Consider the following 21,296-nt stretch of genomic DNA (forward strand, 5'->3'; position numbering starts at 1 on the left):
TCTGGTGATTTTATAATTGATCAATGATCAGACCCATTTCATGGTACAAGCTACAAACTTGTTTCTCTACCAAAAACATAAACTTGTTTTGTTCATAAATCCAAAAAATAAATATAGCTTTAGCCTTTAGGTTACATATTAAAAAATAAATATATAAATGAAGAAATTAACACTACAAAATCACCTAATTTGGAGTGGATTGATTAGCAGACACGTAAGTTATAATTTAAACACTTCTTATTAAATTAAAAGTGTTACAGTTTTTAGTGCATGAATAGATTTCGAGATTTTCGCTATATATTTATTATATTTTATTTTATACAATATAAATGATTTAGATTTATAAGAATAAATTATTTTTTAATTGATCAGAATTTTAATAATATGAATTTAAATAATATTACACTTTGAAATTTGAATATTTAATTTAGTGTACAAAATTTGAAGGATGTGGCGCCAATATTTCATTTCCCGCCTAAGCGCAAAGTTTCTCGAAACCACTTTACAAACGACACCGTTTCATCACTCATCCCCTTCAATCCAAATTTGAAGTTGCAGCAAACTTGTACACTCTTTCTCTCTCTCTCTCCACCGTGCCGGCACCAGTTACCATCTTCACTTTCCCTTCACTGCCACCTCAATTTTCGATTTTCCAACTTCCCTTCTTCTTCTTCTTCTTCTTCTTCCAATTCCATTTCCACCACCACCCTCACCTTCACCTTCATCTTCACTGTGAATGGGTTCTTCAGAGGCAGATCCAGATCCAGTGACACGCTACTCCCAAACCGAACGCATCGTTCTCCTCATCGACTTGGACCCACTACTCAGCCTACCTGACCCCACACCTTACACCTCCGCCATCCTCTCCTCCGCCGCCACACTCCTCTCCTTCCCCTCTCTCTCCACAGCACTCTTCTCCTTCAGGCTCTTCTTGTCATCCCTCTCCCCTCTCCTCTCATCCTCCACTCTCTCCATCCCTCTCTCCCTCTCCTTCGACCTCCCTTCCCCCACCCTCCGCCACCTCTCCAACGCCCTCTCCTCCCTCCCCTCTCTCCTCCGCCGCCACCACATTTCATCCCCCAAAGCCTCGCACATCGCCTCCACCTTGCGCCAGCTCATCCACGACTATGCTTGGGATCCCGATTCAAGTCTCGATTCTCCAGTACCTTCCAGTTTGGTACTCTTGTTCTCTCCCCTATGCAATTCCTTTGAACAATTGTCTTTGTTTCTTGATAGAGAGGTCGGTGATGAGTATTCTTTCTGCGAGATGTTTTCTGAGTTCTTTGGGAGTGTTAGGGATGTGTTTAGTTCTAGAGATATTCACTGTAGTTGGGTTAGTGTTAGCGCTAGTGCTAGATTTGAATCTGAGTGCGGTGATAGTGGTGAAATTGGAAGGGTTCGTGGGTTTTTTGAGAGGGGGGTTAAGGGTTTGGGTTGGGGTTTTTGTGGTGCAGATTCGATTGTGCTTGGTTCTGCTCTTGTTCCTTTTGGCTTGATTTACCCCAAAATTGGGGTTTATTGGGGTTCTCTTGATTCTAATGATTGTTCGTCTAAGAAAGCTCAAGTGCAGCTGTGTCTTCAGATGTTAGATGTGAATAGGATTCCTATTCAGTTCAATTGTTGTGATCTTGAGTTAGTGGATTTGAAAATTCCACGTAGGTGTGGTGATGCTAGGTTTAATCCGGATTTGGTGAATTCGCAAGGAGCAGTTTGTCAGAGAAATGAGAGATTTCGGAAACAGTTTTCGGATGGAATCATTAAATTTGAGGTTAAGGCTGTGCAGAAGTCTGATGCTTTTGTGAATGTGAGGGAATGCTTATCTGAATCTGTTATGGTGCGTGAGGTTTTCAGAGAATCTAAGAAGAAAAAGGACGAAAATTCAGATCAGTTTTTTGCAGATAGGGTTCTTCAGATGCTTGCTACTGAATTTGGTTTCCAGTGGAGGAGAAAATCAGTGCCCATTTGGGAAATCCTCTTGAGTTTTCTTTGTAAAGAAGGTTGCTGGGCGTTGGTGTCTCTCACCAATGGTAATGGTGGTTCATGTATGGGTGTTCTGAGGCCTTTTACTGTTTATTCTGCTCTCTTATCTGTACTAGGGGATCCAGATATGGATAATGATATAGGTGGAGCAAATACGGTTCAATATATAAGGACAATGGAACACAGGGTTTTTAAATCTGATCGCAAATCTAAGAAGGACAAGGTTTTCTTGGATTCTCAAGCTAAGGAGAGTGATGCAGCTAATGAGGGTCATGGGGAAAAGAAAAAGATGGATTTGAAATCACTTCAAAACCTTACATGGAGCTCATTCTGTGAATCAGTATGTAATCAATTTGAAATGGATTTGAAGGATGTTTATTCAGTCATTGAAAGTAGCAAGTCAAAAAAGTTGAAGTTTTTGAAATGGTGGATGAAACAGATAAAGAAGTCTAGCTGTAGTGATATAATAAATTTGTCAGAAACACCAAAGTCAAATGAGATCATTGCAGAAAAGAATAAAGATAAATTAACTGAGTCACCTCCAAATATTGAACAGCCGGTATCCTCATCTGCCTCAGCTGGGATTAACACCGAGGCTTCTAGAATACAGGATGACGCTGTGCTTGACTGTAGGTTAGAAACGTCCGCAGAATTTTTCAGTAATCTTTCCACCAAGATCCAACAGGGGATTGAATCAGAAGATATAGACCTTGGGGCTATGGCAAAGCGACTTGTGAATTCATCTATCTATTGGCTGTGTCGGAAGGATAGCAGAGAAACCAATTCTGAGGGCCAGAAGGGTGGCAGAGAAACAAATTCTGAAGGTCAGCATGATGATAGGGAAATCAGTAATGAGGGTCATAATGCTCCTTCCAGTAGCATTGTTGCATCTGAACTGATAAAATTTCTATTGAGAGAACCAAAAGAGTTGGCAGCAAAGTATAAAAGCAGAAATTCTTTCTCTCAGGCCTCTGAACCAAGACTTTCTAAACAAGTTACAGAGCATGCAGCTAGAGAGTATCCTTTGACAAAGTTTTCCTTTAATTCTGCATATGATGTGTTGAACAGTTGTAAAATTTGCGGTACTTTTATTTCTTGTATTTCCTTAATCACCATTAGATATGAGCTGCAGATTTTGCTTCGGATGGAGATTTTACAATCAGAGGTTGGAAGTGGAGTCGAGGATTCTAGTAAACACAAGTTTGTCAAGAAAATATGCCAGCTTTTGGATGACATGCACTGCCACATGGAAGGGGGTTTCTTTGGTGATTGGAACCTTGAAAATTATGTGGCAAAGATCATCAAAAGCAGGTACAGGTTTTTACACATGGATTGGGGTGTTTTGCACGATGGTTGATAATTATTCTGAAAGTTTAAATATTATTTTTGAAGTGTTAGCTATTTATTTTATTTTCATTCGCTGCAGTTATTCCTATATATACACACCCCCCTATAATTTTATAGTCATTTTACTATGTAAAGGAGATAGGGTTAAAAATGGAGGGATGTACGTTACCTGAAAGTATACTTCAGTATGGAAAGAGTGTAGTATTTTTAGTTATTGCAGTGCAGAGTAACTTATAATTGCTTAGTAGTTGTCTTTCTACCCAAACCAGACATACTTTTATCTTTCTCCATAGAAACTGTTGAAAATGAATATATATAGGATCAAGGAAAAATAGAAAGATCAAACTGTATAAAGTATATCGCTGATAGATATGGGATTCATAACACTAGGTTTCATACTTTTATTTTATTATACTGATGGAAACGTCAAAATACCAGCATCATTGTTACCAAATCTAGGTTCACTAACAGGAAAACTAATTACCATAAGAACAAGAAAAATGGAACTAAGTAGATGAGTGCATAACAAACAAACCAGGTAGACTAATGATAGACTCAAAATTGCAGGTATTCTCACACTCTTGAAGACGTGGTCCACAAAATCTACAACAAAATGGACCTGCTGCTGTTTGCAGATGTGGAGGAAGCCCCTAATAATTTTCTTAACAGTGAGGACAGCGATAAACCCTTGAACCAAATAGTATACAGAGATGAAATGGGTGAAAATGATATCAGTAATGGACCCATTTCATCAGAAAACGAGCCCTTTCAGTTGCAGAATAATGACACTGGAAAACTCCAAAGGGCTATTCAAGAAGATCATGGCCGAAAACTAATTGAAGCTAAGGAAAGGAGAGATAGGGCACGTAGGTTCTCATCTTTCACAAGTTGGATACCTGATTTGCAGAGAGTTTGGGCGCCAAAACACAAGGCTATGAAACCAAAGACAGACCCCTTTAGAAAGGTGCCAAATGAGAAGCGGAAAAGGGCAAGCTATGACAGAGTATGTGAGACACCATTGACAGGAAACAAGCGTTCAATTCAACGGGAAGGGGATTCAGGTTATGACAATTACATAGCTGATGGGGATCAAGCATCTGGCTCAGTTTCCAGGAAATTGTTTCAGGGTGACTGATCTTTGATGTAAGTAACCTTACCTGGCTTCTACAGATAATTTGTATATGCAAGCTGCTAAACTTACAAAACAGAATAACCCAAGATGTGTACTTTAGTTTTTCAGCCACAAATGGTGGATGCTAGTGTCTTGGACTCTGGAGCTGTATATTTGCTTTTCCGGTATCACAATATTAGTGTACTAGCATGATTAGTTGATTCACTTTCATAAGTCATTAGGATTTGTAACTGGAAAAATTTAATTTGTTCAAATTTGATGTATTTGACATATGTATATTAATGAATAATCATTGCAAAAAGTAATGTGATTGCTTTTTAGTGCATTGCTTCTGGCTTTCTGCTACATGCATGACAACTTGTTTCTGGTATTAACTTGTTGGAAAATGGATAGAAAAGAATGGGACGCTATTTTACGTTTCGAAAATGTTTGTGTAACTATTGAAAGTTTCCTTTGCATTAGATAACTTTCAATTGATAATTTATATAGATAATTCGTAACTTTATTCCATGCTAAACAATTTGTTGGCAAATCATGCATGATAACTTGTTGGATACCCATGGTTGATTTATCATTTATATATCTAAGTATCTCTGCAATGTATATGCGACTCTATTTTCTGACATTGCTTTATGCATTATTGTAACCTGTTAACTGGCGTCTAAAGTCTAATATAGCTCAAATAATAGATAAAAGTTGTAGTTGAGTTACACGGGTTGCACGAGTTAAATCTAAATTAAAAGTGTTACGTTGATTATTATATTCTGTTTTTGAATAGCTATTTCCTTGTAATTGTCTGTTTTTTTCTTTTTGGAAGGCTGTTTCTATTTCTATATCTTATTACTACAATAATACCTGCCTAGATGCCGTATGTAAATGTTTATAAATTAATTCCAGCAAACTCACGCCAGTTTCAATTATTTAGTAATGGACGGTGTATTTTAATTTTTAACTTGAGATGTAGCAGTTAGCATCATATACATCCTGAAAGTTAAAAGACAAATAACAAAAGCATATTCCTCTTTATTACGTCGAATAAACTTTGAAATGCCTCGAAAGGATGTTACACTGGTGTTGAATACTTGAATACGCAAGCATTCAACATGATAAGATTGGTAGATTAAGGTTTTTTCTGGGGGGGTTGTACTGACAATTTTTAATATCAAACACATCTTTTGCATGCTTAATTTGATTTCTGAATAATCAAGTGTACTAATCCTATGCTACGTGATCTATAGTTTCTCATCAATAATTGATCATATTTTAAAGGGGTAAGTATGGTTTTGGTCCCAAAAGTTTAGCGCCAAAATCGAAACCGTCCCTCATCTAATTTTTGATTTAAAATCGTCCTTAACGTTTTTTTTCGTATTAAAATCATCTTTTTTAATAAAATTTTTTGTTTTATTCCTAAACTAACCCTATTCCTATTTTAATAATAAAAATTATAAAATTTTAAAAAAAAAAGAAAAAACGCGTGTTCGCGGGGGAAGAAAACGCGTGGGGGGGGGTTTGTGTGGAAGAAAAGGGTATACGAAGGGGGAGGGGAGGGGAAGGGAAGAGGGGGAGGGGGAACGGGGGGAGGGGGACGGCGTTGGCGAGCCTCCGTCGTCGCCGCTGTGACCTCGTCGTCGCCGCCGCCTCCTCCAGAACTCTGATGATGATGACGATGAAGGGGGAAGGGAAGCTGCCGTCCTGCCGTCCCGCCGCTGCAGCCGCTGCCTCTCTCTTGTCCAGATTAACCGCGACCTTCTCCCCTCCTTCTCTTCTTCCCTGTCTCAGATCTCCTCGAACGCCGTGACCTCGTCGTCGCCGCCGCCTCCTCGAGAACTCTGATGATGATGACGATGAAGGGGGAAGGGAAGCTGCCGTCCTGCCGCCGCAGTCTTGCCGTCCCGCCGCTGCAGCCGCTGCCTCTCTCTTGTCCAGATCAACCGCGACCCTCTCCCCTCCTTCTCTTCTTCCCTGTCTCAGATCTCCTCGAACGCCGTGACCTCGTCGTCGCCGCCGCCTCCTCCAGAACTCTGATGATGATGACGATGAAGGGGGAAGGGAAGCCGCCGTCCTGCCGCCGCAGTCTTGCCGTCCCGCCGCTGCAGCCGCTGCCTCTCTCTTGTCCAGATCAACCGCGACCCTCTCCCCTCCTTCTCTTCTTCTCTGTCTCAGATCTCCTCGAACGCCGTGACCTCGTCGTCGCCGCCGCCTCCTCCAGAACTCTGATGATGATGACGATGAAAGGGGAAAGGAAGCCGCCGTCCTGCCGCCGCAGTCTTGCCGTCCCGCCGCTGCAGCCGCTGCCTCTCTCTTGTCCAGATCAACCGCGACCCTCTCCCCTCCTTCTCTTCTTCCCTGTCTTAGATCTCCTCGAACCAGAGCTCACCGCCGGAGAGCCTCTCCTGCTTCACCATGGCGCAGCAACGTGGAGCCTCCCCTGCTTCACCACCACGCAGCAACGTGGAGTCTCCTCTGTTTCACCACCGCCAGCGAGCCTCCCTGCTTTCCCTCCCTCAGTCCCTGTCGCAGAAGGAATCAGAGCCACCACTACCTGTTACCCTCCCTCCAGCCCCTTGATTTGATTCTGGGTTAGTTTAGCTGGATTTTAATTTTCTGTTAGTTGATTTTAGGTTATTGAATTGCTGAAAGTTGCTGCTGAATTGTTGTTGTTGTTGTTGAATTAGTTTAGGTTATTGAATTTCTGTTAATGGTTAATTGTATACAAGATTCATGGTTGTTGTTCTTCTGCATCTGGTTATTGCTATTGAATTTGATGTTGGTCTGGATTTTTCTAATCTGTTCTTGTTCTTGTTCTGAATTTTTTTAATCTGTTCTTATTTCTTGTTCTTGTTTCTTATTTTCCTAATCTGTTCTTGTTTTCTAATCTATTTTTCATTTTTCAAAATTTATAGATTTTTTATTTTTGTAATTGAAGATAAATTTGGGTATTTTTAATTCTTGTAATTGAATTTTGTTAACTGTATTTAAAATTTTGAAATTGAGTTTTATTAATGGAAAAAGAATTTTTATTCTGAAATTGTTCTGAATCTGGAATTGAAGAATTTGTTAATGGAAGAAGAAGAACAATTCTCCTTAAAGAAGAACAAGAATGAAATGGTGGATAAAAAATGGTATTTTTGTCATTTAGAAAAAAAATTTATTAAAAATGACGATTTTAAAATAAAATGCAACATTAATAACGATTTTAAATCGAAAATTACAAGAGGGACAATTTCGATTCTAATAAAAAAATTTTGGGACCAAAACCATACTTAACCTTATTTTAAATACTAGAGACTTGTAAATCTTAAGGGGCTAAGGATGAAAGCTATTAAGCTAATAGTAGCGGAACTCATGGGTATTTAATTTGTAATTTGATTGCCCAATTAAAATCGATTTGAACTAGTTATATTGATTCTTTATTTAAAGGATAATTAGGGTTGAATCTAATTAAATTTGACCTTAATTAATTTAAAATTTTAGAAATAATTTTTTTTAGATTTGAAATGTTTTTATTTAAATTTTGGATGTTTTTTTATAATAATTTAAATTTAAATATTTAAAAAAAAAATTATGGTTCACGGTATCTTCCGACTCGAACTCCATTTAAGGGTTTGTCACTCGCCGTTGGCCAATAGATGGATTGATGCATACAGAATATGGAATTTGAACTCCTGACACTTGCTTAAGCAGACAGAATTTGGATTCTCTAAATTTTAAATTTTCACTTTAGAGGATAAAGTGTGATCTTTTACATTTGAATGGTTTCTCTCTTATATTTTCTTTTTGTCCCACCTATAAAATAAAGAGAACAACTAGGGAACCAAAAGCATATCAGCCAAAAACCAGCCAAAATGTGTTTGGGCTCCATGAAAAATCGGGTTTTGGTTTGTGCTCCGTGATCCCAGGAGCAGTTTTCAAACATATTATTCAAAAAGTGATTCTAATTAAACGGTTTTGTTTATTTTTTGGCTGATCACCTTTTAGTTCCATATACTTTTCCTAAAATAAATGGAGAGAGATCACACTTTATCTTCTAAAATAGAAATTCAAAATTTAGAAGATCCAAATTCAAGCAAACAAATATGTAAATTGACCACTCGATTAACCCAAGTTGATTAACTAGTAAAATTGTTACTTTATTATTTGTTTGGAATAGAAATATAGAATAGTAGGTACTACTCAATTTTTAATATCAAACACATCATTTGCATGCTTAATTTGATTTCTGAATAATCAACTAATCAAGTGTACGAATCTTATACTACGTGGTCCAAAGTTTCTCATCAATAATTTATCACATTTTAAATGCTAGAGACTTCTAGTATATAAGTTATTGTGACCATTATAAATAGGTTACTTCACACTGTCTTTGCACCACACTCTCCACTAAAAACAAAACCACTATGGCTTCCAACAAGAGAAGTAACACTCATCAAGCATTAGCATTGCTCCTGTTCTTCCTCCTCACCCTCTCCTCTGCACATGCCAAAGGTGGCATAGCCATCTACTGGGGCCAGAACAATGGCGACGGTACCTTAACCTCCACATGTGACACCGGAAACTTTGAGATTGTGATCCTCGCCTTTCTCTACACTTTCGGTTGTGGCAGAACTCCAGATTGGAACTTTGCTGGCCACTGTGGGCCATGGTCCCCTTGTGACAAACTCGAACCAGAAATTAAACATTGCCAAAGCAACGGTGTGAAGGTGTTCCTCTCCCTTGGAGGAGCCGTTGGGCCCTACTCCTTATGCTCACCGGAAGATGCCAAGAACGTCTCCGACTACCTTTACAACAACTTCCTCACTGGCCAAAAGGGTCCATTAGGGAGTGTGTACCTTGATGGCATTGATTTCGACATTGAAGGTGGTGGTGTGAACCTTTATTGGGATGACTTGGCTAGAGAACTCGATACACGCAGAAAACAAGACAGGTGCATACTCACAAAATATTTATCATTATTATACACAAGTTTTATTAATACTTAAAAAATATTACTAAAATTAATTTCATATTTTTTTACATTTTTACAACATCTTTTGTTTTTATTTTTTATATTAAAACGCATAAAAAATAATAATAAATTTTAGAAAAAATAAGAGTGCAACTTTTGTTAAAAATTAATTTGTTATTAAAAATGAAAAAAAATTAATTTAAATTTTAAATATTAAATTTTATATATAAATGATTGATATAAAATATAAAATTTGTTAATTAAATAAAAATGTTATCAAATAATAAAAATAATATTTTAATTTTAGTATAATTATTATAATCATCATAATAATAATCATCGTAATATATATATACTATGTTAAGAGGGATATATTTCTCTTTTATAATATTAGTTGTGCTTTTGTACTAATTAGGAGCGAAATTAACTTTAGCTAACTAGTTTAAAAGATAATTCTCTTACAAAAAAAATTCATTACCTTAATTTTTTTAAATTTTAAAATAAAAAAATTATCTTAATTAGCTTATATTATAGTTAGTCTTCTAAATTTTTTCTATTAATTATTACAACTAAATTAATCATCAATGGTCAATACAAGAAAAAAGTTTAAAAGTAAACAATTTTAATTTATATTGACAAATATTTTTATTCGAGAAGTGTTAGGCGCCAGTAAATTTTATAATTTGTAGATATTAATTAGTTATTATTAATATTTTTAATGATATAAGATTACATCTAATAATATAAAATTACTCATTTTTTTATTGATTAAGTACTGACCAAATTTTAATAAAATTGTTATTCCCTAGATTTTTTCTTTTTAATCAATAGTTCAATATTTTTAGTTTAACAGTTTAATGCTATATTTTTAGTCAACATTTTTAAATATTATTAATTAATAATAAAAAATAATACTATCATTTTATATACCGTATTTGATCAACAATAATTTAAATTCATATTAAAAAAAGTTTACACAATATATATATATATATATATATATATATAATTTATACATATGCTTATTTATTTATTTATTTATTTTACCGAAGATAAAGAGACTCAAACCCACAACATCTTAAATGAATATGAAAAAATTATACTATTTAAATTATAATTCATTGGCGTGTACTTTTTCTACTTATATTTATTAAAACATACAAACATAAGTCAATATAGCTTGTCAAAATTTTTATATATAAATTATAAAATTTATTTATTTTAAATAATTTAGTACTAAAATTTGTTAAATCTGCTGGTTCTCAAAATTTTCTCTTATCAAAATATTTTGGATGTGTTACTTCTGTAGGTACTTTTACTTGTCGGCAGCACCACAATGTTTCTTCACAGATTACTACCTTGATACCGCCATTAGAACTTGGCTTTTCGATTACCTCTTCATCCAATTCTACAACAACCCTCCATGCCAATATAGTAACGGCGACGCATCTCTGCTCATATCTTCATGGAATACATGGACCTCCTATGTGAAGCTCAATAACACGGTGTTTATGGGACTACCCGCTGCACCTGATGCAGCTCCCAGCGGTGGCTATATTTCACCGCAAGATCTGTGTACTAAGGTTCTTCCAATCATCAAGCACACTCCTAACTATGGTGGCGTCATGCTTTGGGATAGGTTCCGCGATGTTACTAACCACTACAGCGATCAAATCAAAGATTGTGTTAAAGTTGATGATAATGTTAGGGTTTCACAAACATTGATGGCAACGTTATCAAACACTATAACTGAATGTGTATCTGCAGCTTTCAACCGCATCATGCCGAAACTAAGACCCTTTTAGAATGAATATCTGCTATGTAACGATGGAATAATAAGTTGTGATGATGATGATTACTTATTATGAGTTATGGGTGATCAATATCATCATCACCTTGTGGTATCTAGCTTCTCTTCAGGCTTTGATTTTTGTGATCAAAGTATGTTGATGCTGTTCTGCATGTACTGGTTTTTTCTTTGAATAATAAAGGTTTCATACGTAGACCTACTTTTATTTTAGTCATCAACCTAGGGTTAATTAATTGCGTTATCTCTATCTTTGGTCAAAATGTATTATATTAATTTAAGGGTCAGAGTATAATTTTGGTTCTTAAGGTAGAAACTGAAAATTTTTTTTGCTTTTAATTTTTTTTGTTTACAAAATCATCCCTAAGATTTAACTTGATTTAAAATCGTTCTTTTTGAACCAAAAGACTTCCCTCTTCTTTTTCAAAATCTTTATTTTCTATTCTTTCGTTTTTTTTTTTCATCACAAGAGCAGATAAACAAGACAAGAAGCAAAAGCAATACATACGAATAATGAAAACAGATAAATAAGACAACTAGAAGATAAATAAAGCAATACACATTGAGAATTAGAAAAAACAGGAAGTAATAAAGCAAAGTCTTACATTCTTCTTCAACAAAAGAAATAAAAGCAGAAGCAATCAGAAGCATCAACAACAACAATGAAATAAAAAAGAATAAACAGAAGTAACTAGAAGCATCAACAACAACAACAATAACAATAGAATAAACAGAAACAAAACACCTTCCTTTAAATCTGAAAAATAAAAAAAAAATAAATTGAAACAGCATTGTAAAGACCTCGAGGGAGAGCAGGTGATCTGCGAATCGTGAGTAGAAGGACTGCGGCGGTGGTGGGGGGAGGGGCTGCGATGGTGAACTGTGAATCGCGAGGGAAGGAAAGCTGCAGTGATGGTGGCGGATCGCGTGGAAAAGACTGCGGCAGTGGTGGCGACGCCGTGAATTAAAACGAGAATGGAGATACGGTGGTCGGTGACACTGCGAATCGCAACGAGAACAGCTTTGCGGTGATCAACGACGCTACGAATTACGAGGGAAGCACTGCAACGGTGCAAACCGCAAGGAATGACGACACTCTTGAGGGCTGCCGGCGGATTTCCTTCCCCCTCTTCTTTCCTGAACACCCCCGATCCGCTTTTTACTTTTTCTTTCACTTGTTTTTTTTTTCTTTTTTTTTTAAACAAAAATTCAGTTAGGGATAATTTGATAATAAAAATTAAAATTTTAGTAAAATGACGATTTTAAAATTAAACTTTAAAGACAATTTTATAAACAAAATAAATATTATAGATAAAAAAATTTTCAATTCTTACCTTATAACTAAAATCGTACTTAACCTTTAATTTGATTAAACAACCTAATTTAGAAGTTTAACCTTTAATTTGATTAAACAACCTAATCTAGAAGTTTAGATATGAATAAGAGAAAAGGACAAATAAGTCATTGACCTTTTGATTTGTGGATATTTAAATTATCGAAAATTTGAAAATATATTTAAATCTCTGACTTTTTCAAAATCTGAATATATTGATCCCTCATGTTCATTTGGGTCTTTTAGATTTAACGGAAAAATCAAACGTGACTCCTGTTGTACTAACCTGGTTAATACGAATACACACGTGAGAAAATTTTTAAAAGAAAAAGTCTAGGAGCCAGCAACTTTAATAAATTTTGGCCAGCATGTAACCAATAAAAGAAAGTGAGTTATTGGATAAAATTTCATACCAATCTCACACTATTAAAATTATCATTAATAACTATTTGATGATTATAAATCATAAAAATTACTGACCCTAACACTCCTCTTTTTAAAATTGAACAAATTAAATTCAGAGATAGATATATCAAAATTTTAAAAAATTATGAGAGACTTCAATATATTTTTAAATTCTCATCATCTTAAATATTCACAAACTAAAAAATTAGGTATAAATTTGTTTTTTTCTCTATAAATAATTATTTGATAGTGACTGTATGGTTAGTGGGGTATACTCGCATTGATAAAGGACAAACTTCTGATTCACTTCTAATTTTACGTGTTTCCACATATCTCAACAGTATTGTTAATCACGTGATAATCAAATCCAACACATTTGTAATAAGTATCTTTCTTGGTCTACTGTTTGAAACTTAAAATATGTATTGTCAAGAGTAATTCATTTTTTTTTGTTGGCATGTAAGTACTCTAATAAATAAAGTAGACAGTCAAAATTGTAAAATTTATTTATTATCTTATTTGTTTATTTTTATGGCACAATACAATATTTTTGAAATGAAAATATTAGGTCATTAATATTTTTTATATGTCTTATATTTAAATTTAATACTAATTAATTTCCTTTTTTCAGAAGCACTAAAAGACAATAACTTTTACAAAAAGAAAAAAAAAAGGTTTCAGAAAACATTTGAAATCATAAAATAATTTAAAGAAATACTAATTTAACAACTAGAAAGGAATTAATTTATTCAAATACTGATCTTTGATGTAAGTAATCTTACCTGACAGAGTATGTGAGACACCGTTGACAGGAAACAAGCGTTCAATTCAACGGGAAGGGGGTTCAGGTTATGACAATTACATAGCTGATGGGGATCAAGCTAAGCATCTGGCTCAGTTTCCAGGAAATTGTTTCAGGGTGACTGATCTTTGATGTAAGTAACCTTACATGGCTTCTACAGATAATTGCAAAACAGAATAACCCAAGATGTGTACTTTAGTTTTTCAGCCACAAATGGTGGATGCTAGTGTCTTGGACTCTGGAGCTGTATATTTGCTTTTCCAGTATCACAATATTAGTGTACTAGCATGATTAGTTGATTCACTTTCATAAGTCATTAGGATTTGTAACTGGAAAAAATTAATTTGTTCAAATTTGATGTATTTGACATATGTATAATAATGAATAATCATTGCAAAAAGTAACGTGATTGCTATTTAGTGCATTGCTTCTGGCTTTCTGTTACATGCATGACAACTTGTTTCTGGTATTAATTTCTGGAAAATGGATAGAAAAAATGGGACGCTATTTTACGCTTCGAAAATATTTATGTAACTATGAAAGTTTCTTTTGCATTAGATAACTTTCAATTGATAACTTATATAGATAATTCGTAACTTTAGTCTATGCTAAACAATTTGTTGGCAAATCATGCATATCACTTGTTGGTTACCCATGGTTGATTTATCATTTATCTAAGTATCTCTGCAATGTATATGCGACTCTATTTTCTCACATTGCTTTATGCATTATTATTGTAACCTGTTAACTCGCGTCTAAAGCCTAATAGCTCAAATAATAAATATTATTATAAGTTGGAGTTACACGGGTTGCACGAGTTCACTCTTTAGAAGTGTTAGGTTGATTATTATATTCTGTTTTTAATGCAGCAAATTCACGCCAGTTTCAATTATTTAACGGACGGTGTATTTTAACTTGAGATGTGGCAATTAGAATCATATATAGATATCCTAATTAAAAGACAAATAATAACAAAAGCATATTCCTCTTTATTCTCACCGGTTATTGTTTACAAACACATGAAAACGTCGGATAAACGTTGAAGTAATCTTATAGTAGAGTAAATCGATAGTAGCTGCAGCATCTTACACGTGTATTGAATACACGCAAGATTCAACATGATAAGATTGGTCATTAAGTTTTCTTGGGGGAATGTACTGACAATTTTTAATATCAAGCACATCTTTTGCATGTTTAATTTAATTTCTGAATAGTCAAAATTTAATTTCTGAATAGTCAAATAAAGTGCACGAATCCTATACTACATGATCCAAAGTTTCTTCTCATCAATTATTGTAACCATTATAAATTAGTTCACAGTCTCTATGCACCACACTCTGCACCAAAAACAGAACCACTATGGCTTCCAACAAGAGTAGTAGTAGTACTCATCAAGCATTAACATTGCTCCTGTTCTTCCTCCTCACCCTCTCCTCTGCGCATGCCAAAGGTGGCATAGCCATCTACTGGGGCCAGAACAATGGCGACGGTACCTTAACCTCCACATGTGACACCGGAAACTACGAGATTGTGCTCCTCGCCTTTCTCTACACTTTCGGTTGTGGCAGAACTCCAGATTGGAACTTTGCTGGCCACTGTGGGCCATGGTCCCCTTGTGACAAACTACAACCAGAAATCGAACATTGCCAAAGAAACGGTGTGAAGGTGTTCCTCTCCCTTGGAGGAGCCGTTGGGCCCTACTCCTTATGCTCGCCGGAAGATGCCAAGAGCGTCTCCGACTACCTTTACAACAACTTCCTGAATGGCCAAAGGGGTCCATTAGGGAGTGTGTACCTTGATGGCATTGATTTCGACATTGAAGGTGGTTCAAACCTTTATTGGGATGATTTGGCTAGAGAACTCGATACACGCAGAAAGCAAGACAGGTGCATACTAAAAAATATTTATCATTATTATACAAGTTTTACTTATATTTACTAATTTTTTTTGTAGATAAATTAGTAAAATTTATTTATTCTAAATAATTAAGTATTTTGGATGTTACTTGTGTGTAGGTACTTTTACTTGTCGGCAGCACCACAATGTTTCTTCACAGATTACTACCTTGATACCGCCATTAGAACTTGGCTTTTCGATTACCTCTTCATCCAATTCTACAACAACCCTCCATGCCAATATAGTAACGGCGACGCATCTTTGCTCTTATCTTCTTGGAATACATGGACCTCCTATGTGAAGCTCAACAACACGGTGTTTATGGGGCTACCCGCTGCACCTGATGCAGCTCCCAGCGGTGGCTATATTTCACCGCAAGATCTATGTACTAAGGTTCTTCCAATCATCAAGCACACTCCTAACTATGGTGGCGTCATGCTATGGGATAGGTTCCGCGATGTTACTAACCACTACAGCGATCAAATCAAGGATTGTGTTAAAGTTGATGATAGTGTTAGGGTGTCACAGACTGTGATGGCAACGTTATCGAACACTGTATATGAATGTGTATCTGCAGCTTTCAACCGCATCATACCAAAACTGAGACCTTTTTAGAATGAATATCTGCTATATAATGATGGAATAATAAGTGGTGGTGATGAATGATGATTACTTATGAGTTATGAGTTATGTGCAATCAATATCATCATCACCTTAATTAGTATCTACAGGCTTTGATTCTTGTGTTCAAAGTATGTTGATGCCGTTATGCATGTACTGGTTTTTGCTTTGAATAATAATACAAAGGTTTCACACGTAGACCTACTTTAATTTTAGTTAATTGCGTTCTCTCTATCTCTAGTCAAAATTTATCATATTTAGTTTGATTAAACATAATCTAGAAGTTTAGATATGAATTATTTGATAGTTATTGTATGGTCAGTGGGGTATACTCGCATTGATAGAAGACAAACTTCTGACTCACTTCTAATTTACGTGTTTTCACATATCTCAACAATTTCAACAATAAAAATTAAAGTATAGATAAACAATATATATATATATATATAATAAACAATACAAAAGATAAAATAAAAAATAATAATTTTAAAAATTTAAATTTTTAATTAATTAAATAATTATTATCAGATTTTAAATTTAAATTTTAAATCAATTAAATTAAATCATCATTTTAATTTTTTTTATTTACATTATTGCTTGTTCTTAATTTACAAGACAACAATGATTCAAAAGGTGATTTAGGCAATGGTGGAAGGCTGGAAGCAATACAGTACAGTTCTGCAGCACAAACCCAAAGGCCGTCCCTCACAATCACAAAACTTCAAAATGCTGCTGTCCTCCCCTCTCCGTAGCCCGTTTAGATGACGTAGTGCAGCCACACCCATCCGTTTTCATCACTTTCTTGTACTGTCTCTGTCTCTTCCATTCACGTGTATAGGAGTGCTATCACCGCAATTGTTGTCTTGCTGTTTTTGCGTCTTTCTTTTCTGGCGGCGTTGTTATGGCGCCGCGCAGTTGTTGTGGTGTCGCTGTCGAGTGCTGCCGCGCAAGTAATGCCATCGCGCATGTTCTCTATGTGCTATTGCGGCTGTCTCACGTTGTCTTGTCGTGATCCTCCATCTACCGTCGTGGTTCTCCTCATCCTCTTTTTCATTCCTTTTAATTTGAATTGGATTTAAGTAGATACAATAAAATTTGTCGAATGTTCATTTTTCTAGTTAGGTAGATGGTTATCAATTAAACCCCTAGCCATCAACTAACAATTCGAAGCAGCGGCTAGCGACGGCACTAAGAAGCTTAGCAGGCAACTTGGTGTCCGGTGAAGGAGAAAGTCGCCGGGTGGCGATGGTTGCTGAAGTAGTGACGGCGGCCACGAGCTCGGCAGCGACGATGATGTCTGGCTGGGAAGAGAGCGATGCTTGTGCAGGAGCTGGTTACGAAAGCAGCGATGACACTGAAAAGCCAGGGGGACGACGATGATATCCGGTGAGGAGAGAGTAACACCGGTGGAGGACTGGCTAGAGAGCAATGGTGCTGATAGAATTTTTAGAAAAAGTAGCAATGACAGATGGTTAAAATTTGAAAAGACAATTTGAGTGGATATTTTTTTTTATCTTGGATAGACCAAAAAATTATCTCGTTATTTATATTATTCAAATTTTTTGTTGTTTAGGTATTTTTTTTTTTTTTGAATTAAAGGGAGCTCAACACAACAGGGTGGAGCAAGACAAGACGCTACAAGTTCATGAATTAGGAAACAAACCAACTCCTAGGTATCTTATGAAACAAACCACCTCCTAGTTGACTTTGACATGGCATCAACAACCAAAAGGTTCACCTCCAATCCATTCCTCAGCAGAAGCAAAGGACTTGTTTATAATTTCCCATAAACTGGATGCTTTATTTCGAAATAGCCTGTCATTCCTTTTTATCCAGATTGTCCAGACAACAACAAATAACCCAATGAACCACCTTTTTCTCTCAACCTTCCATACTGCCATGGTCGTCCAGCTTTCGAAGTGGTCCTTGAGAGTACCGGGCGAGCACCAACGCCTACCAAACGCAAGCAGCCAGGCACACCACACCTGCCATGTGATATCACACCCAAGAAACAAATGGAATACAGTTTCCTCAGCCTTAGAACATAGTACACAAAGCCTGTCATTCTGGTCAAGAACACGTAATCTACACAGACGATCCTTGGTATTCACCCTTCCAACCAACACAAACCAAGACAAGAGCTCAATCCTTGGAGGGACGAATCCTTTCCATATGGCGCGCATGAAACTATAGCTAGTGATTTCATCCGGAAGAACTTCCGCCTGCATCGTCTGTACAAAGGAGTTCGTTGAATAAACACTTGTTTTATCAAACTTCCAAATCACAGTATCCTCTCTTTCCCTTGTAGGCTTGGCTAGCTGCAAGGTCTCATGAAGTTGTCTTACCAGATCCAGCTCCCACTGAAACAACTCCCGCCTCCATTGGAAGCTCCAGATCCATTCTAATCCATCCCAAAACCCACAGTCCCCTATGACAGCGCCGTGAAGGGTTGAAACCGAGAAAAGCCTAGGAAACTTATCTTTCAATGCTCCATTAGGCAACCAGCTATCCTCCCAGAATCGGATCGTTCTACCATTCCCAAGCTCCATAGCCAATCCGCTTATCATCTTTTCTCTCAAGCGCGGCTCGCAGACTTGCAGCTGACAGATATCCTTCCAAAAACCTCCTCGAGTGGGTACAGGCTGGTCTCGAATCATCACCGCAGGATCTATATTGGTGCAGGAGCAAACCACTTTCTTCCATAAGGGGTAGTCCTCTCTTGAGAATCTCCACCACCACTTGAACAGCAATGCTGTATTCCGAATAACAGCATCCCCAACCCCAAGACCGCCTTCCTTCTTTGGAGCCATAATTACTTCCCATTTTACAAGAGGCAATCCCTGCTTTCCCCCATCTGAACTCCACAAGAATTGTCGTTGTAGGGAAATTAACTTCTCTGCCACTGACTTTGGCATCTTGTACAAGCTAAGGTAGTAAATAGGCAGGCTGCTGAGAACCGATTTAATTAGGACCAGCTTACCTGCTTTGTTCAGAACCTTTGCTTTCCACAAACTCAGCTTCTCCTCCACCTTGTCAATCACCGGTTTCCATGTCTTCACCCTCTTCGGATTTGCACCCAGGGAATACCCAGATATCTGATCGGCAGAGACACCTCCGTACACCCCAATAACATACACATCCTATGTACCCACACCCTATCACAGTTCACCGGAATAATGTTGGACTTCTCAAAATTTATACTCAGGCCAGACATCAGTTCAAAACACCGCAGAAGTCGCTGATAATTCCTAATGCTCGCCTCTTCAGGCGGGCAGAATAGAATAGTATCATCAGCAAACTGCAAGTGGAACAACTCAATACTATCCGTCCCAACTAACATCGGAGAGATGCGTCCATTTCTTACCGCCTCTCCAATCATCCTATGAAGAACATCCACAACTAAAACAAACAGAAACGGAGACAGCGGATCTCCTTGTCTCAACCTCCTTTCCATCTGAAATGGCTTCGAAGGTGATCCATTGTTGTTTAGGTATTAATCACGTGATAATTAAACACCAACAAATTTGTAAGTATCTTTCTTGTTCTACTGTTAGAATATTTATTGTCAGAGTAATTAATTTTTTTTGTTGGCCTGTAAGTAGTTTAATAAATGAAATAGTCAGTCAAAATGTTAAAATTTGATTATCTTATTTGTTTATCTTTATGGCGCAATTCAATATTTTTAGGCTGATTTTTTTATATATATAAAAAGTATGTAGTTTAATTTTTAAAATATATGCGTATAAAATAATTACACGCACTAATATGATATTAAAGTAAAATGCAGGTAGTGATTTACTTTTTTTTAATTTTTAAATTAAAGCCGATAAAACATAGGTTACATTTGATGATTTAAATTTTTATAAAATGATTGTCTACAAAACACAAGTTGTATTTTAGCTTTTTTTTTTTTTCGAAATAACAAATCGTATCTTGCATTTTATGTTTTCTAAATTTTTTTATTGAAAGTTACAAAATATAGAAAAAAATATTTTAATCAAAAGTCTTGTCTATAAATACGATTGTAAATTCATATGTGATTCATACCTCATTTTTATTTCTCTTTTTTTTTATACTTGTGAGTTTTTTACAATTAGTAGTGTCAAAAAAATTCGGTAGATAAAGTTGAGGTTATGAAAGGTATTGCAAATTTGTGAGTGTATTATAACAGTGAAATTATATCAAACACACAAAAGAGTGACTTTTGTTTGTAAATGTCTATTTTTCTTTGTTATTCCATGCACCATGAGTTTTGTAGAATTGCAAAATATTCTTTGTGAGAACATACAAAGTCACATTTTAAATAAAGCGGACAACATTTTATATAGGAATCCTATACAAATATTTGGTGAGCTGATACAGTTTCAAATAATATTCATCACTGATGACGCATGTATGCAGCAGATGTTCTATATTTATCAACAAACCCTATTTCACGTGCCGATGATAGAGTTATACGTTGAGTTTAAACAGCATATGAGGTCGGACGTGGTTGGCGAGGAGGTGAATATTGATGAGCTCATGGATATAAATTGGGAAGAAGACAATAACGACAGTGAAAGCCAACTACGAAAATGATAACGGAGATGAGTCAGGCAATCCGGTAGTGCGAAAATAAAGCAAATACACTTGTAAATCAGTACCCTTTGGTGTTTTGTCTTTTATGCGAATTCTAGATCTCGCAGCCATGCATGCCTCCAGAATTTCCTGAGTATGTGAATATAGATATGTTATATTTATTAATTAAAATTACCACTACCATTTCTTTTATTTGCCTTGACCAACTAAGAGTGGTTTGCATGTCGTAGACGAAGGCAATGTTGTGGCGGAAGATGGTGAGTTTAGTGTTCGAATGAAATTTGGTTCTAGAGAGTCGGTGATCTCTGTAATCAAAAGCTACACTATTTCTAGAGGAGTTGATTTCACTGTGTATGAGTTTGAGTCACTGACATTCTATATATACAAAATACAAATAGTATGGTGCAAGGTGCGATTGGCTTATCCAAACTAGTTTGATTCTAAAAAAAA

At 36.1% G+C, this 21,296-nt stretch overlaps 3 protein-coding genes across 3 annotated transcripts; all 3 read left to right on the plus strand.

Annotated features, from left to right (window-relative positions):
- Positions 1 to 530: 530 nt before the first annotated feature.
- Positions 531 to 4,784, plus strand: LOC112779872 (uncharacterized). Its single transcript, XM_072227118.1, has 3 exons — positions 531 to 2,997; positions 3,100 to 3,291; positions 3,895 to 4,784. Exons 1-3 carry the CDS (start codon positions 737 to 739, stop codon positions 4,460 to 4,462), a joined length of 3,021 nt encoding a protein of 1,006 aa, XP_072083219.1. The 5' UTR covers positions 531 to 736; the 3' UTR covers positions 4,463 to 4,784.
- Positions 4,785 to 8,811: 4,027 nt separating this feature from the next.
- Positions 8,812 to 11,407, plus strand: LOC112779873 (hevamine-A-like). The gene is made up of 2 exons (XM_025824228.3): positions 8,812 to 9,383; positions 10,714 to 11,407. The coding sequence occupies exons 1-2, from the start codon at positions 8,857 to 8,859 to the stop codon at positions 11,207 to 11,209; spliced, it is 1,023 nt and encodes a 340-aa protein (XP_025680013.1). The 5' UTR covers positions 8,812 to 8,856; the 3' UTR covers positions 11,210 to 11,407.
- A 3,641-nt stretch (positions 11,408 to 15,048) lies between these two features.
- LOC112779875 (hevamine-A) lies at positions 15,049 to 16,483 on the plus strand. The gene is made up of 2 exons (XM_025824229.3): positions 15,049 to 15,637; positions 15,767 to 16,483. Exons 1-2 carry the CDS (start codon positions 15,111 to 15,113, stop codon positions 16,260 to 16,262), a joined length of 1,023 nt encoding a protein of 340 aa, XP_025680014.1. The 5' UTR covers positions 15,049 to 15,110; the 3' UTR covers positions 16,263 to 16,483.
- Positions 16,484 to 21,296: the final 4,813 nt, after the last annotated feature.

The sequence above is a fragment of the Arachis hypogaea genome, chromosome 19 (genome assembly GCF_003086295.3).
Source record: "Arachis hypogaea cultivar Tifrunner chromosome 19, arahy.Tifrunner.gnm2.J5K5, whole genome shotgun sequence".
Classification (NCBI taxonomy): Eukaryota; Viridiplantae; Streptophyta; class Magnoliopsida; order Fabales; family Fabaceae; genus Arachis; species Arachis hypogaea.